The 15,084-nt window shown below is 48.7% G+C and overlaps 1 protein-coding gene and 1 pseudogene across 3 annotated transcripts in view; one reads left to right on the top strand and one right to left on the bottom strand.

Annotated features, from left to right (window-relative positions):
* GSN (gelsolin) overlaps positions 1-15,084 on the bottom strand; it is a 69,546-nt gene that overhangs the window by 17,504 nt on the left and 36,958 nt on the right. For 2 of the 3 annotated variants that reach the window (XM_049897233.1, XM_049897231.1), the window contains 5 exons: positions 13,155-13,359; positions 12,242-12,396; positions 5,441-5,602; positions 3,547-3,696; positions 1,059-1,148 (listed from right to left, as the gene is read on the bottom strand). In XM_049897233.1, coding sequence (XP_049753190.1) covers positions 1,059-1,148; positions 3,547-3,696; positions 5,441-5,602; positions 12,242-12,396; positions 13,155-13,350 — 753 coding nt within the window. In that variant the 5' untranslated portion in view covers positions 13,351-13,359. Of the gene's footprint in view, positions 1-1,058; positions 1,149-3,546; positions 3,697-5,440; positions 5,603-12,241; positions 12,397-13,154; positions 13,360-14,963; positions 15,046-15,084 lie in introns of those variants that run through there. The other variant, XM_049897232.1, reaches the window with a different exon arrangement.
* LOC126083445 (40S ribosomal protein S15a-like) lies at positions 2,521-3,354 on the top strand (annotated as a pseudogene).

Below are 15,084 nucleotides of genomic sequence, written 5' to 3'. Positions count from 1 at the left end.
ACTAGACGCAGAAAGATGTCTGCATGTAAATTCACCCAAAAAATAAACCTGTAAGCATGGAAACTTGTTCCAGAGGCCACTATTATTCTCTTCTCTGGGATACCCTCTGTATTCACTAGTTTTTTCTATATTGAGTATTGTTACTTCTGCAATTAAAACACTTTTTATTTTTTTTAAACACTGGTTATCTTAAACTAGGAGTCCTGGTGGTGCAGTGTTGAAGCATTTGGCTGCTAACCGAAAGGTCTATGGTTTGAACCCCCCAGTGGCTCTATGGAAGAAAGGTGTGGCAGTCTGATTCCACAAAGATTACAGCTTTGGAAACCCTATGGAGCAGTTCTACTCTGTCCCACAGGGTCACTACGAGTTGGAATCCACTCAACGGCAATGGGGTTTATCTTAAAATTTTCATTTTATATTCTCGAGTATCGATCACGATACACAAGTATAACCTTATAATCATAAAAACATAAATAACATGGGTTTTTTTGGAGGTGATGAGAATCTACACTCTCATTTTGTTTTTGATTTACCACAAATAAGCCTAGGGTACAATGTTAGAGTAACGGGCTAGTCCAGGCTTTCTCTCAGAGCTCAGACAAGAGGCAAAACTTCCCTGGCTCAAGATAAGCTTCAAGATAGTTTTAAAAACCACAGGGAAGAAACTATAAAGTGATTAAACATAACCCACCCCCATACACACACCCATTTCTGTAGTACTGCCCCAATTATTTTCCTAAGATATGTCCCCATCAGTTATCTCTTTACACTCCAGAAATACTACAGAGTTGACTGTATCGTCCTTCCGCCCACTTTGCAGACTAAGAGACTGAGACCCAGTGGGAGAACAAGCGCTGCCCAAGATCCCGCATATGAACATGACACGGGTATGTCTGCAGTTTATCATATTGTCTTATTCTTAGGGCAGGAAGGCAAAGGAAGTACATGAGTGTCCAGTGGAGAAATGAGGAAGCCAAGGTCCCCCCCAGGGATGCTTTGCTCAAGGTCCCACGGCAGTGGAACCCCAGGCTCCAGGGGGACAGATATCCACTGCTAACCTTGTAGAGCTTGGCCAGCTTGCGGTTGGCTGCATCTTCCTTAGCTGTGTCATCGGTACTTGGGGGTAGATCCGGCTTGACACCCAGCACCTGCAAGAGATGGAGGATGGTGAGAGGGCGTGGCATGAGCTCCCGGTAGCCTCCTCTCCCCACCCCGCCACCCCAGGAACTCCTCAGACAGGCAGGGTCCACTCAGGCATCCAAAGCAACCTTCCCCATGGGGCAGTACTCCCCTCCAGAGATGCCCTGCATCTGCTCCTAGGCCCCCTGTTGTGGTGAGCTCAACCAGACCTGCCTGTCAAAAGTCTTTCCCTTTCAGTCTCTCTGTCTTCAGGAGCTCTGAGAGAACACAGCAGCTACTGTCACCAGGATGGTCGTTCAGGTATTTAAAAAAAAAAAAAAACCTGTTGCCATCAAGCCAATTCTGATTTATGATGACCCTGTGTTACAGAGTAGAACTTCTCTATAGGGTTTTCTTGGCTGTAATCTTTATGGAAGCAGTTGCCTGGCCTTTCTTCCACGGTGCCTCTGGGTGGGTTTGAACTACCAACCTTTAGGTTAGTAGCAGAGGGCAAACCATTTGCACTACTCAGGGACTTTTCAGATACTTACTATATTTATTTCCTCCTAGGCCTTCTAATAATAATGACAATGATAACTACAAATACTGAACACCTTCTCCCACATGCCCTTAAAAGACCTCGCTTAAACCTCACACCCCCTCTAGGAGGAACAGATTATCATTCCCATTTTACAGAAGAGGAAATAAGTCCAGAGAGAGGAAGTCATTTGCTCAATATCACACAGCTATTAGGTGGCTAAAACAGGATTTGAACTCAGATCCCCATGACTTCAGAGCCTATTTTTACTTCTTTACTCTGGGCTGCCTCCAGCCTCAATAGCCACAACTACTGCCCCTCCCATGCCATGGTTGGTGTCCAGCCTCCTCCCCATAATAATCACCTTCCTCAAGATACATGGTTTATTTCTATTCTTCCTAAAAACTAGGACTGGAAGCCCCAGATAAGTGGAATCCAAGCGGCATGGAGGAAAGCTCATGGACTCCTCCCTTTTCTGGTACACTTTGCCTCTATTGATGTGTCCTCAAAGCACAATGCCTGGCAGTGCCATCATGCAGTTAACTAAGTGGGCCATAAACTACCAGGAATAGTGAGAGGAGGAAAGCAGGGTCTGAATCTCAGTTGTGTCTTTCTGATCTGACTTCAGTGGCAGGCTTGCCTTCAGGGAATGCTGAGAGACCCTCCACCTCAGCTCCTTCCAGAAGACCTGGCCTTCCCAGCTGGAGGGTGTGGCTCACAATTCCCAGCATGCACCACGGTCCCAGGATTCTAGCTCCACTTCTCAGGGGAGTCTGGGAGTTGCCCAGGAAGCTGCTCTTCCCCACTTCTAAGCAGTTCCCACTTGGTAAAAAGCAAATTGTCCATCTTTTCATGCCGCCATAATGGTGTCCATGAACATCCTGGCCAACACTCTTAAAGAGCATGAACAATGCTGAGAAGAGAGGCAAACACCAGGTTCTTATCAGGCCGTGCTCCAAAAGTCATCATTTGGTTTCTAACTCTGATGATGAAGCGTGGTTACTTTGGCGAATTCGAAATCATTAACGATCACAGAGTTGAGAAAATTGTTGTGAACCACAGGCAGGTGTGATGGTTAATGTTATGTGTCAACTTGGCAAGGCTATGATTTTCAGTGGTTTGGCAGGAACTCTTCTGTAATGTAGAGTCATCTTTCATTTTGTGATCTGATGTGAGCGTGGCCTGCCTCCAGTATATAAATGGATGTTCTGGCAAAGCTCACTTTCTCCCTTGACCCTGCACTCTTCTCATTGCCTAGCCTCCAGTTCTTGGGACATAGGCCTGTAGAAGACTCCAGCCTGCTGCCTGACCTACAGATTTTGGATTCACCAGCCCCCACAGCCCCATGAGCAAGCAGAGGTCTCTAGTCTGCCACGGATCCATGGCTTGGGACTTGCCAGCCTTCACAATTGCATATGCCATTTCCTTGAAGTAAACGTCTGTTTATATATTTATACATATGTTTCACTGGTTTTGCTCCTCTGGAGAACCCCAGAGTAAGATAGCAAGTTAAACATGTGTGGAGTGATCTACCTCAGATTTGATGTGCAACTCAAAGATCTAGAAAAGTGGCAGAATAACCTGCTCCCATCCTGTCTGTTTGGTTTCACCGTATTGACGATCTCAGGCGGCATCACAGACCACGAGAAGCACGACAAAAACATATGGGAGGAAAAATCCTGGGATTCTTTTTCTAGGGTTGTAAAACAAACGTGTACATAAAATGCCTCAATGGACAAAAAACAAAAACAACTGTCTTAGAGGGAAGAAGAAAGAGCTATTTTTCCCTCAAGTTGACCTCAAAATTGCCTGTGGAATGGAAGACAGTCATGAGCATCTATCCCCATGCCCAGCCCTGCCCCATACGCCTTGGATGTGGCTGTAGATACCTGGATCATTGCCTCAGGCTCGGCGCCCTCCTCAGACACCTGCACTTGGGCCCGGCCACTCCGCTCATTGTCCCGGATGCCCTTGGACACCTGTGTGGCCTTCAGTCTCTCAAATCGGTTGCTCTGGGAGCCACACCACTGGTAAATTTGCTGTAAGATAGAGATCCCACGTTACGCAGTGCCCAAGATGTCATATAAGCCCCCCACTGGCATGCCAGGGGAAGGCTCTGAGGATGGGCGTGCCCCCTTGTTCTGTGTTTGCTCAGATGAGGGCTGGCACAGTGTGCATGTATATACACTCAAGTATGTACAATGGGTGTGATCCACGTACTCCAGGCTATGTGAGTGCATGTCTGGGGATGTGTGTTTTTCCATAGCTACAACTACATGCAGAATGTGTATAAAAACATTTGCCCACTGGTGGGAATGTAAATTGGTACAGTCACCTTTTTGGTACAGTCACCTTTTTGGTACAGTCACCTTTGAAAACCATTTGGCTATAGCTACTAAAGTTCAGTATACCTATATCCGATGACCCTGCAATCCCACTCTTAGGAGTATACCCAACAGAAATGCACTCATATTTCCATAAAAGACTTATACAAGAATGTTCAGAGAAGTGCTACCTATAACAGCCCCTAAGCCAGAAACTACACCTAATGCCCATCAATAATCAAAAAAAAAAAAAAAAAACCCATTGCCATTGAGTTGATTCTGACTCATAGCAACCCTACAGGACATGGTAGAACTGCACTGTAGGGTTTCCAAGGAGCAGCTGGTGGATTTGAACTGCCAACCTTTTGGTTAGCAGCCAAGCTCTTAACCACTATGGCACCAGGACTCCATCAGCAATAGAAAGGATAAATAAACTGTGGTGTAGCCAGACAACTGAATCTTACACAGCAATAAGAATGAACAATCTACAACTAAATGCAACAACATGGATGAATCTTACAAACATAATGTTGAGCAAAAGAAGCCAGACATACAGAGCATGGCTCCATGTATCTAAAGTTCATAAACAGGCAATATACACATTCTGCATGTAGTTGTAGCTGTGGAAAATCGGGATGGTGATTACCCTTGGGGGTGGAGGAACTGAAAGACAGCACGAGGGACCTTCCGGGGGACTGGTAGTGTTCTGTTTCTTGATCCAGGGCTGGTTACAGGAATGGATTAACTTTGTGAAATCTATTGAGCTGTACACTCAGGATGCATGAACTTTTCTGTGTGTCTACTATACTTTAATAAAAAGCTTATACTAAAAAAGTGTGTTTATGTTTACACAGCCTTTACACTACATGTATATATGCACATGACGTTTGAGGTGGCATGTCTGGCCATGTACATTTGCTGGTATGGGTTCATGTGGATTTGTGAGGCAAATGGATACAAAACATCAAGCATCTGTAAGGTGGGTCATATACAAACATGCTTGTGTGACTATATGTGTACCATACACATGTGGGTCCCTAAACATACCTAAATCTATACGTGTACACACTCATCATGGTTCACATGGTCCATGCATGGTGGCTAAGAGCTATAGTTTTTGCACATGCCAGTCAAGTACTCCTAAATGTGTGACTATATATAAACTGGTACACAACATGCATATGAATTCAAGATGTCAGGGAGCTTGTGTGTTAATCAAAGTTCAAGCACACTGTGCACCTGGTGTGTACTTGAGGTCTGTGCACATGTGTATGACAGGCTTGAATCTACATGTGTGGGAGTCTATGCACACTGGGCACACCTGCACATGGGTCTTTGCAGGAATGTATGGCTCATACACAGAGCACGTGTGTACACATGGGCTTATCTCCTTCCTCAGAGTCAGGCCTGGGTCAGAAGCACATCAGTGCTCCCCGGGAAACGGCAGGAGAGGACTCACATTGCCCAGGTCCAGGATGAAGCAGTCACCAGTGTTGAAGCTCTCCCAGGACACAGGCACCTCAGTGGCACGGACCACACGCTTCCCTTTGACCTGGAAGAGTCTCTGCACCACCACTTCGTTGGGTACCACGTGCTTGAATCCTGATGCCACGCCTCCTTTCTGTCGGGTCAAGGAGATAGCGTCAGTCCGGGGGACACGGTCCAGGGAAGAAGGTATGGAGGAGAGGGACAGCACTGCACTGAAGGAAATTCTGCTCTGTGGACCAGTGGCCTTCCAGCAACTCCTTGACTGTAGTCAACATGGAACCTTCACATCCATTGTCTTGTTTGTGCTTGGAACATTCTTATCCCCATTTCAGAGAAGGAAACTAATGTTCAGAAAGGGAACAAAATGTGCCAGGGTCACATAGCCAGAAAGTGGCAAGACTACAGGTTCCCATCACCAGCACCTTGCTATCACCCCTTTCAGTTATACTCCACTCACAAAGACCCCCCCAGGGACACTTTCCTGGGTCCAAGAGCTACAAGCATCCCTTTCTCAAAACCAACATTTCCTAAAGGTGTTGCCCTCCAAAATATTCTGTAAGTAAAGGGTCCCATGATCAAATAAGCACAGAGAATGCTCCTTACTCATCGCCCCTGACTGATACATGGTGCACATGAACATAATAAAGGCTCTGGGAAGTCCTATGGTGAGTAAACTTGCTTGCCTTTGGCTTTACACAGCATTTCCCTACCCTATTAGATCAAAAACCACTTCTCTCATCTCACCCAGCCCGCAGCTCCTGCACTTCGAGAAGTGCTAATCCAAATCCTTCCATCCTTTAAGGCTCTAGTCTTCCTCTCAAGTCCTCTAGGATTGCTCCAGTCCACACTCTCTCTCCCTCCTCCTGCGGTACCACATCAGTCCCACCTGACTGTGCTTTTGGAGGCAGCAGTTGGAATCTTGGGTAGTATGAACGGTTAACACACTCAGCTGCTAACCAAAAGGCTGGAGGTTAAAGTCCACTCAGGGATGCTTCAGAAGAAAGGCCTGCTGATCTACTTCCCAAAACTCTGCCACTGAAAACCATGTGCAGGACAGTCTGTTCTGACACACGGAGTTGCCAGGAGTTGGGACTGACTTGACGGCAACTGGGGTGTCGGGTAAGGACAGAGCACTGACCTCGGGTATAAGTACTTACCCTGCCACTATAACGCTGGGTGGCCTTGGGTAACTCTATTTCCCCCTCTGAGCCTCAGGCTTCTCTGAAGTGGAGATACAACCCTCTGCTCTACCACAGTCTGCAACTGCCACCAAGAGAAAGGAAGAGGCCTTCCAGAGGGCTTTCCTGCAGCAGCCACCACCGCTGACCAGTCCCAAACCCCCAGGGTTGTCAAATCAGGGCTGAAAAGGTCTTTTAGGAGTACCTCATTTGACTCACAGACAAACTGAAGCCCAGAGAAGTGAAGTGACTTACTCAAGGATACCCAGCAAGTGTGCGGCAAAGCCAAGGCTCAAAACCTTGCTTCCTGCTCCAGGTCCAGTACTTATATCCCTGCTCCATGCATCATGGGGGTGGAGGTAGAGCGGTTTCCACTAGGGCAGAAATGCAGCCACTGAATCCAGCCCCTCTTCCCTGCCCCACTTTTCAGAGGAAAGCTAAGTCTGATTCTCACCTCAGAGGCTCAGTGAGGGCAAGAGGCAAAGGGAGCCAGTTTAAATGGGGCACCTGTTACATGCAGGCATACATTTGCATGCATCATCTATGAGGGAGATATCATTATCCTCATCTGTAAGCGGCAAAGAAGGGACTTGCTCAGTATCTTAGGCTGGTAAATCGTGGAGCTGGAGATTCGAGCCCAGGTGTGCCTGAATCTATAAGGCCCACACTCTTCCCCTGACATGAGATTCGCTTATAGTAACTGTCACCAGGGGCCCCCAGGACGGGAGGAGGCACAAGCTACTCTTCAGAGCAAAGTTTTTCAAGACTTGTTTTTTCCCGTTTCTAGTAGTTGGAGTGTCCCCTGGTGTCCCTTATTGGTACCAGCATGAGGCCTTTCAAGAGTTCCTTCAGTTCACCGGGGCAGCCAAAGAGCTGACTTACTTTCCTTCCGTCATATTTTAAGAGCCTGCTAAAAGGAGCTGTGGATTGGTCCCTCTGTATAAATGTCCTCAGTGTGGAGCAGGAGGTAAAAAATCATGGCTTCCACTCCTGGCTTTGTCATCGCAACTGAGTGACAAGAAAGTGACTTTTCCCACACTCAGGGGAGGAAAGAGGTTGAGGTCCTGGGTGAGGCACAAGGTCTGTGGGGTCTGCCCAGAGGCTGGAGGGCACTGATACCTGGGATCTGAGAGCAGAGCAGAGGGGCTGGTGGAGGGGACGTGCAGAGAGATGGGAGGAGAGAGGACACTGTGTCCTGGGAGCCATGTAAACAAGCCACTCTGCCAGGGAGCTGGTGAGGAAGGGCAGCTCACCCTGCACTCAGCTAGTACTGACAGCAATGGCTGCCACTTATTGAGCACGTAGTGGCAGAGGCTGGGCACATGCAGTCCTCACAACCAGTCGTTGAGGTAGGGGCTCTTATCATCCCACCTCACAGGTGAGGAAACTGAGGTTCATAGTGGTTAAGCACTATGCCCAGGGTGACAGCTACTTGGTGGCAGAGCTAGGTTCTACCCCCAAGTCTGCCCCCAGCCTTGCCCAAGTCTGTCCGCCCTGGAACTCCTGAGCGTCTGTGGGCAGTATGACCCAGGGACTTAATTTAGCTAGGGGTAAAAAGGCAATGGATTCGAAAGGCTTTTCCAAAAGGTGCTGCAAGGATACACCGACTGTTTCCACTGATTCCTCAGAGGTGAGGACATGAGGAGATGGGAGAAAAAGACCGTTAACTTTCCTTTTTTTATATGACTTTCAAATGTTTTACTTGTTCAGGCCTGCCTTTTAGCTTTGCTGTTAATAAGTAGAAAAGTTTTCTAAAAAAAAAGAAAGAAAAGGGTTGTTTCATGTAGTAAATCTCAGTTACATAAATTCTCTGTGTATGAATTTATTTTTTAAAAAGAATACTTAAATTCTAATGATTATGGACATGAGTTTCCTGATTAATTAACTACTCTAACATTTTTGTCTTAGGACATCGGACTTGGAAAAATTAGTTAACAAAAACTAAAGGAAAGGTCTTTGTGGATCTAAAAAGGGGGTAGGGATTAGTTTTTGCTTTTTTTTAATTTTTACTATAATCTTTAGGATTGATTGATTGTTGCTTTTAATGGTCTGATCATAAGGTGGGTAGAGACTGGCATCAAGTTATTTGAACAAAATTCCGCTTGCCAAATTAAAATGATGATGATAGACACAGAAAGAGAGAGAAATTATATATTGAATTATAGATGGTGATTATATCCAGGGATAGGATCATGGGGGGCTTTTACTTTCTAAAACCTATGTTTCAGTAATATTTGACATTTTTATAATAAGCTTGTATTACTCTTATAATCAGAAGAAGAAAAAAAATTATTTACATGAAAAAGAATGTTAAACTGGTTATAAAACAAAGATGTATTGAGGCTGGTCCTCACCACCCTATAAACTCAGGGTTCCTTATCTAAGAAATGGGAGGGAGGAAGGGAAGGTTCTAGCGCTTCAGTAGTTTTTTGATTGTGTTCCTCAGGTCCAGGGGCTCCTAGGACTCTGCCCAGTCCAGATTTCATTTGAACAAAGGGTTTCAAATAACCCAGCCCCGGGGGAGTCTCTAGGGTTCCATCTGAGAGTCAAGGAGGAGGAACACCTGTATCAAGGGAATCAGAACCGCCATGTCATAAGTTTTATTTGTGGATTTGGGGGTCAAGAGCCAGCCAGGCCAGGCCCCATGACAGCCCTTTCTGGAGGCTCTGCGGCCCCTCCCTGACACCCCCTCACATTCAGGAGGACAGAACTGGCTCTGAGGAGAAGGCTTTCACAGAAACAAGTCTTGCATAACAAGCCCTGCTCCTTGGGGATCTATAATTGATGAGGGCGCTGGCAGAGAACCTTGGGCTGGGCCTGCCAATGCGGGGGCAGCTGGAGGACTTGCACAAGGCGGGAAACAGGACCTGCCTTGGACCTCGCATTTCCACCACAAGTCAGAGCCTTTCAGGACTGAAGCCCTGAGTCTGGGGTCAGGTGGGGGACCCAGACCCTGGGGTGTTCCTTAGAGTGTGGTCCAGGAAAGCCCTGCAAAAATTACCTGGAGCGGGGTGGTTGGAGGCTTGCTAAACATGCAAATTCCCAGGCACCCCCCAAGCTAAAATCAAAATCCAGGGAATCTTGAAATGTCTACTCTGAACTCAGCTTTGTGCTAGACACACGGGCTTTGGAGTGGGCAGAGTGGGTCTGAACGCCAGCTTCATCATTACTATGCAACCTTGGGTAAGTTGCTTAACTTCTCTGTGTGTCAGTTTCCTCCTTCAATTAAAATAGGGCTAATGGGTTGGTTAATGCTAGTAAGCACCTCATACATAGGGTGAAACAAATGAGTCAAGCACTCAGAAGAGTTCCTGACACATAGAATGTAGTATCCACGTGTTAAATGATAAGCAGCATTTACTAGCTATGTGATCTTAGGCAAGTGAGTTCACCCTTCTGAGCCTCAGCTTCTTCATCTATGAAATGGGAATATGACTGCCCACCCTAAAGGTGTGATGAGAATTAAATGAGTTCATGTAGTAAAGGCTCAATACACAGTGGCAGTTCTTATTGTCCTTACTTCGTGCTAAAAATCTGGTCTGCAACATTCTGTCACCTGTTTTGCAACATTCTCTCGTCTAAAGTAATTGCCCTTCTTGCATATACAAGAACTTTCCTATTTGTGACCAATGTTAGATCCTCAGACTATCCCCTAAGAAGCAGGTAACTGAGGCAAGAGAGATGGGCAAACTCCCACTCATCTGTCTAGCCCTGAACCCTTTGCAGAGCTGACCGCTCCCTCCTTTGTGTCCCATGTGTCACCCCCTGGCCTCACAGGATTATGACCCTTTATGACCCTATTAGTCTCCCCCACTTCTTGGGGAGCCTTCAAGTGAATGCACCTCCTTCATCAGGGGATCCCAGCACCTAGCACAGAGCCTGGCACACAGTCCGGGGAGCATGGGCCTGGGCTGGAATACTGCTTCCACCGCTTACTGGTTATGCAACCTCCGCCAGCCTCAAGTTCACTGGTCTGTAGCATGGAGTTCTAATTACCTACCTCCCAGGACTGTTGTGAGGCTTAAAATGGAAAATGTATGTGCCCGGTCCAGTGCCTGCCACACAGAGGCAACAATAAGCAGGCATTGTTGTTACAAGGGCTCAACAAATGTTTGTTGAATGAATGACGAATGGGGAGTGTGATTGCACATACCCAGAGGTACATGACTTGCCCTGAAGCCTCACAGCAGTTACAGGTAGCAGTGCTGGGACTGAACCCCAATCTATCTGACTCCTGGTCAAGTGCTCTTTCTACTTCCTGTTCTAGGACTTACAAAAAGACCCGGTCCTTCTCCAGCCCTGGGACCTGGTTCCCAACCTTCTCACTTCTCCTTCTTCAAGGGACCAAGGCCCCAGAGGGTGAAGCTGGGCAGCTCAGCAGGAGGAGCTCTAGACTGATGGAAAGGGCCTGGGTAGGCTTCTGGGTAATCCAGCCCAGCCCCACCCAGCCCAGGGCTGATGTAGAGTTCCCAGGCCACACCCTGCCCTTCACTATCTCAGCCTCACTGGCACTTCCTCATCATCCTGTGCCTCACCCAGGGAGACAGGGTTACTGCACCCATTGACACAGAGGACCCTGAAACCCAGAGAAGGACAGTGACTTCTCTAAGCTCATACGGCATAACTGCAGCACAGTCATAGCTTAAACCCTATCCTAGAACCCTGCTCGTGAAAGGCAGATTGGTGTAGTAGAAAGAATGCTAGGAGTAAAGAAACCTGGGTTTTGGTCAGAGCTCTGGCAGCAATGCACTGTGTGACCCTGGGCCACCTGCTTAACTTCTCTGGGCCTCAGTTTTCACCCTGTAAAATGAAGAATTTGGACTCTGACATGAAGGCCCATCTAGTTGTGAAAGTTTGCAATCCCCTCCCTATCCTGACCAAGCCATTCCAAGGAGCCAAGCCTCATGCAACGCATTTCCCACCTACCCCTTCACCAAATCCTCTTCCCAGCCCCATAGGGCAGGTATGACTAATCCTTGTATAACCAATGAGGAAAGGGAGGCATAGGGAAGCCAAGCAGCTTACCAGAGATCACGCAGCATATCGGAGCACAGCCTCTGAGGGCTCCCAGCCAGCTTGGCTTTGCTCAGCCCCATCTGGCTGGGGACTTAGGGAAAAGAGCTCTGTGACCTCCTAGACTTTTGAGGGTTCAAATTCAAGGGGGTTGCAATGAACAGAAGAGGGAAGTGGCCAAGAGTGTCCTTTCAAGGACCAAACAAGGTCCCACTATTGGCAGAGCCCAAGAACCAAGGGACACAGGGGCAGAACTGGGGCCCAAGCTCCCAGGCCTGTGAGAAGGGCTGGGTTTCTATCCATGGTTCACCCCTGGCCACTGAGGTAAGGAATACAGCCCTATGAAGTTTTGGGGAATTTTCTTCTCCCCATTTTAAGATAAGAAACTAGAGGCTCTGAAAGGGAATGTGACTTGTCCAAGATCACACAGCAAGGAATGGGCCAGAATATAAGTCCAGGACTGGCCAACTGCAAAGCCTGAGCTCCGACACCACCACACAAGGTGGGAAGTCAAGTGGATGCTGGTGAGCCCTGCCACTGGGGCATCTCCCTGCTGCCTAAGCAAGTGGGACCTGACCCACCTTATACTTGACACCTGACTTGAAGTAGCCAAGGAAGGTGGCCGACTCGAAGCCTTGGACCTCACGGTGCTGCACGGCCCGGCCATTCAGGTAGTCATCCAGCTGCACGGTGAAGATGGCGGCTGCCCCACTTTCATCCTGGCTGCACTCATTGCCTAGGAGACGTTGGAGCAACATGAGCCAGGTTTCCCAGAAGTATGGGATGATGGGAACCTGGTTTCCTGAAAGTCGTCCAGAGACCCCAGTGCTGCCTGGCCTGGCTGTGGAAGCTGGGCAAGCCCCTGCCTTCTGTGAGCCTTAGTTAATCCATCTGTATAATGTGGGTGGTGGGGAAGCTGAATTGCATGATCTCTAAGGGTCCCCCCATCTCTGACACACATTCCCCTACTCTCACCTTTCTTACCAGACTCTTACCCTTAAGCTCATGAAGTCAGGACTGGGAACCTTAGCTCATTTCACAGATTAGGAAACTGAGGCTCAGTGAGGGGGCAGGATTTGCAGGCTCCCAACTGTAAAGGCAAAATGGTTGGCGCTGAGCCAGGGAAGCTGTGGAGGGGGTCCAAGGTCCCTGAGTCATCCACAGTTCTGAGTGCCACAGTAGCTCATTTAATCCTCACAATGCTCCTGTGTGGTAGGTGTGGCACGAGCATCGTGCCCACTTTACAGGGACACTAACGAGCTTGCCAAGGGGCAGACAGTGGTAAGAGGCACAGCAGACTGGCTCTAGAGCCTTGAAGCATAACCACTAACCAAGGGCCTGGCACATACTTGGTGCCTAGTAATTAGCTAGCCACATTGGGTCCCTCCTGTGGATCACGCCTCAAAGGTCTGAGCTTTACAGTGTCAGGATCAGGAGGCTGGGGCAGGGATGGGGTGGGGGCTCGGGCAGAAGCTGGGCAGGGGCAGGCCTCACCCAGCCAGTAGTGGAGGTCATACTGCAGATTCCCATTTCTCAGCTGCACTGTCTTCAGGATGACATAGGCATCACCAGTGAAGAAGTCTCCATAAAGGTTGGGGGGCACGGGCACCAGGTCGAACTTTTCCACACGCCAGATCTGCAGGCCAGGCTCCTTGCCTGCCTTGAGGAACTCAGGGTGTTCCACCACCATACTGCTGGGCTGAGGATGAGACAAGGCAAGGCCTGAGCAGAGAGCTTGGCCAGGAGACGCAGTGCATTGGCAGACCCCGGGGCACGAGGGAGGGTGGTTTCCAGCACCAAGAGCATCTCACTTGAGCCTCTGGCTCGCCTCATCCCTGAGGTGAGCCACCCTTTTCTAAGTCCTCCTATCTCAACGAGTTAGCAAACAGGCCAGAGTTTATGCTCCAAACCCTGTACTTTAGCCAGCATCTGGCTTCCCTACTCAATGCGCCATCTGCTTTTTTCCCAGTGATGGGGAGACAGGGAACTCTACCTTTTTCTCCCTTTACTTCTTAGTGTCAACTGGGTATTACAAATGAGGCACAGAGAGGTGAAATGACTCTGTCAGGAAACCCCAGTTGCCCCAGGCTCCAAGAGCACCAGCTCAGGGACCACAAGGTGGTCCCTTAGAGGTAATGGTAAATCTGGGGGCTCCCAGGGGCTCAGCCTATTCCACCATCATCAGTGGTTCTTAGAACTGGAAGTGCCCTCAGAGAACTCACAATCCCACCCCACCACTGCAGATGGGGAAACTGAGGCCCAAAGTGGGGCTGAGACTAGTCCGAGGTCACACAGCCTATTTGCTTTTGCTCTTTGGAAGTGGGAAGACTTCCCATGCCCCATTCATCCTCCTGTCATACTCCCAAGAAGGGCCTAGATGGTTGAGCCCAAGTGGCCTCCTGCGCTGTCTGCCTCCTCCCTCCTGCCCCCCAACACCCTACCCCCAAGTCCCATTTCTTGGAAAAGGTGGAGAGGACGCAGCGGGGTCTGCAGGAGCCTGTTGGAGAAGAAGTGGTCAAGGATGGAGGGAAGGCTGTCAGACATGCACTGGGGCTGGAGACGAGCGGACGAACGCAGGAAGGTTAGCCTGGAGCAGAGAGCGGAAACCAGCAGGCGCAAGTCACCTCGGCCGGAGGAGAGATCTGGCGGGAGTAAAAATCAGATGGAAGAAGTCAGAAACCAGATGGGTAGAAGAACTCAGGCAGAGGGGTGGAGAAACCCAAAAGCGAAATAGGAGAGAGGAGGGGAAACCAGATGGAGCAAGGGAGAAATCAGAGAGGGGAGAATAAATCATAGTAATGATGATAATCAGGCAGAGGTGATACCATACAAGGAAGAAAAAAACCCACTGCCGTCGAGTCGATTCCGACTCATAGTGACCCGATAGGACAGAGTAGAACTGCCCCGCAGAGTTTCCAAGGAGCGCCTGGCGGATCTGAACTGTTGACCTCTTGGTTAGCAGCCGTAGCACTTAACCAGTACACCACCAGGGTTTCAAGCAAGAGGGAGGAAATATTGGAGAGGGAGAGAGAGATCAGATGAGGAGTCTGCAATGGAAGAAGAAGTCGGAAGAGGGGAGAAAAATCAGGAGACAGTAGAAATAATGTAGAGAGGAAGAGAAATCAGGCAGAAAGGAGAAATTAGACAAGAGACGAATCAGGAGGCAGACAGGAAGAAATCCGATAGGGGCGAGGGAAAAGAAATCCGGCCCAGGTGAGGTTAGCCTCTAGGGAGGGAAACAGCCAGGGCCCCTAGCTCCCACCCGTATTCGGAGGAGCCCAGAAAACAGCAAGAAATACTTACAAAGCAACAAAACAGTTTTTCCATTCTAGACCTGAATTACAGTACTCCCCTTTTCCTAGCGCTGTATCTGCAAGAACTTAGAATAGAGAGTTACTCCGGGAGCCCCCGGACCCCCGGGCAC

The sequence above is a fragment of the Elephas maximus genome, chromosome 9 (assembly GCF_024166365.1).
Source record: "Elephas maximus indicus isolate mEleMax1 chromosome 9, mEleMax1 primary haplotype, whole genome shotgun sequence".
NCBI lineage: Eukaryota > Metazoa > Chordata > Mammalia > Proboscidea > Elephantidae > Elephas > Elephas maximus.
Note: the sequence above shows the minus strand (reverse complement) of the source record. Positions and strands in the feature narration are given on the sequence as shown.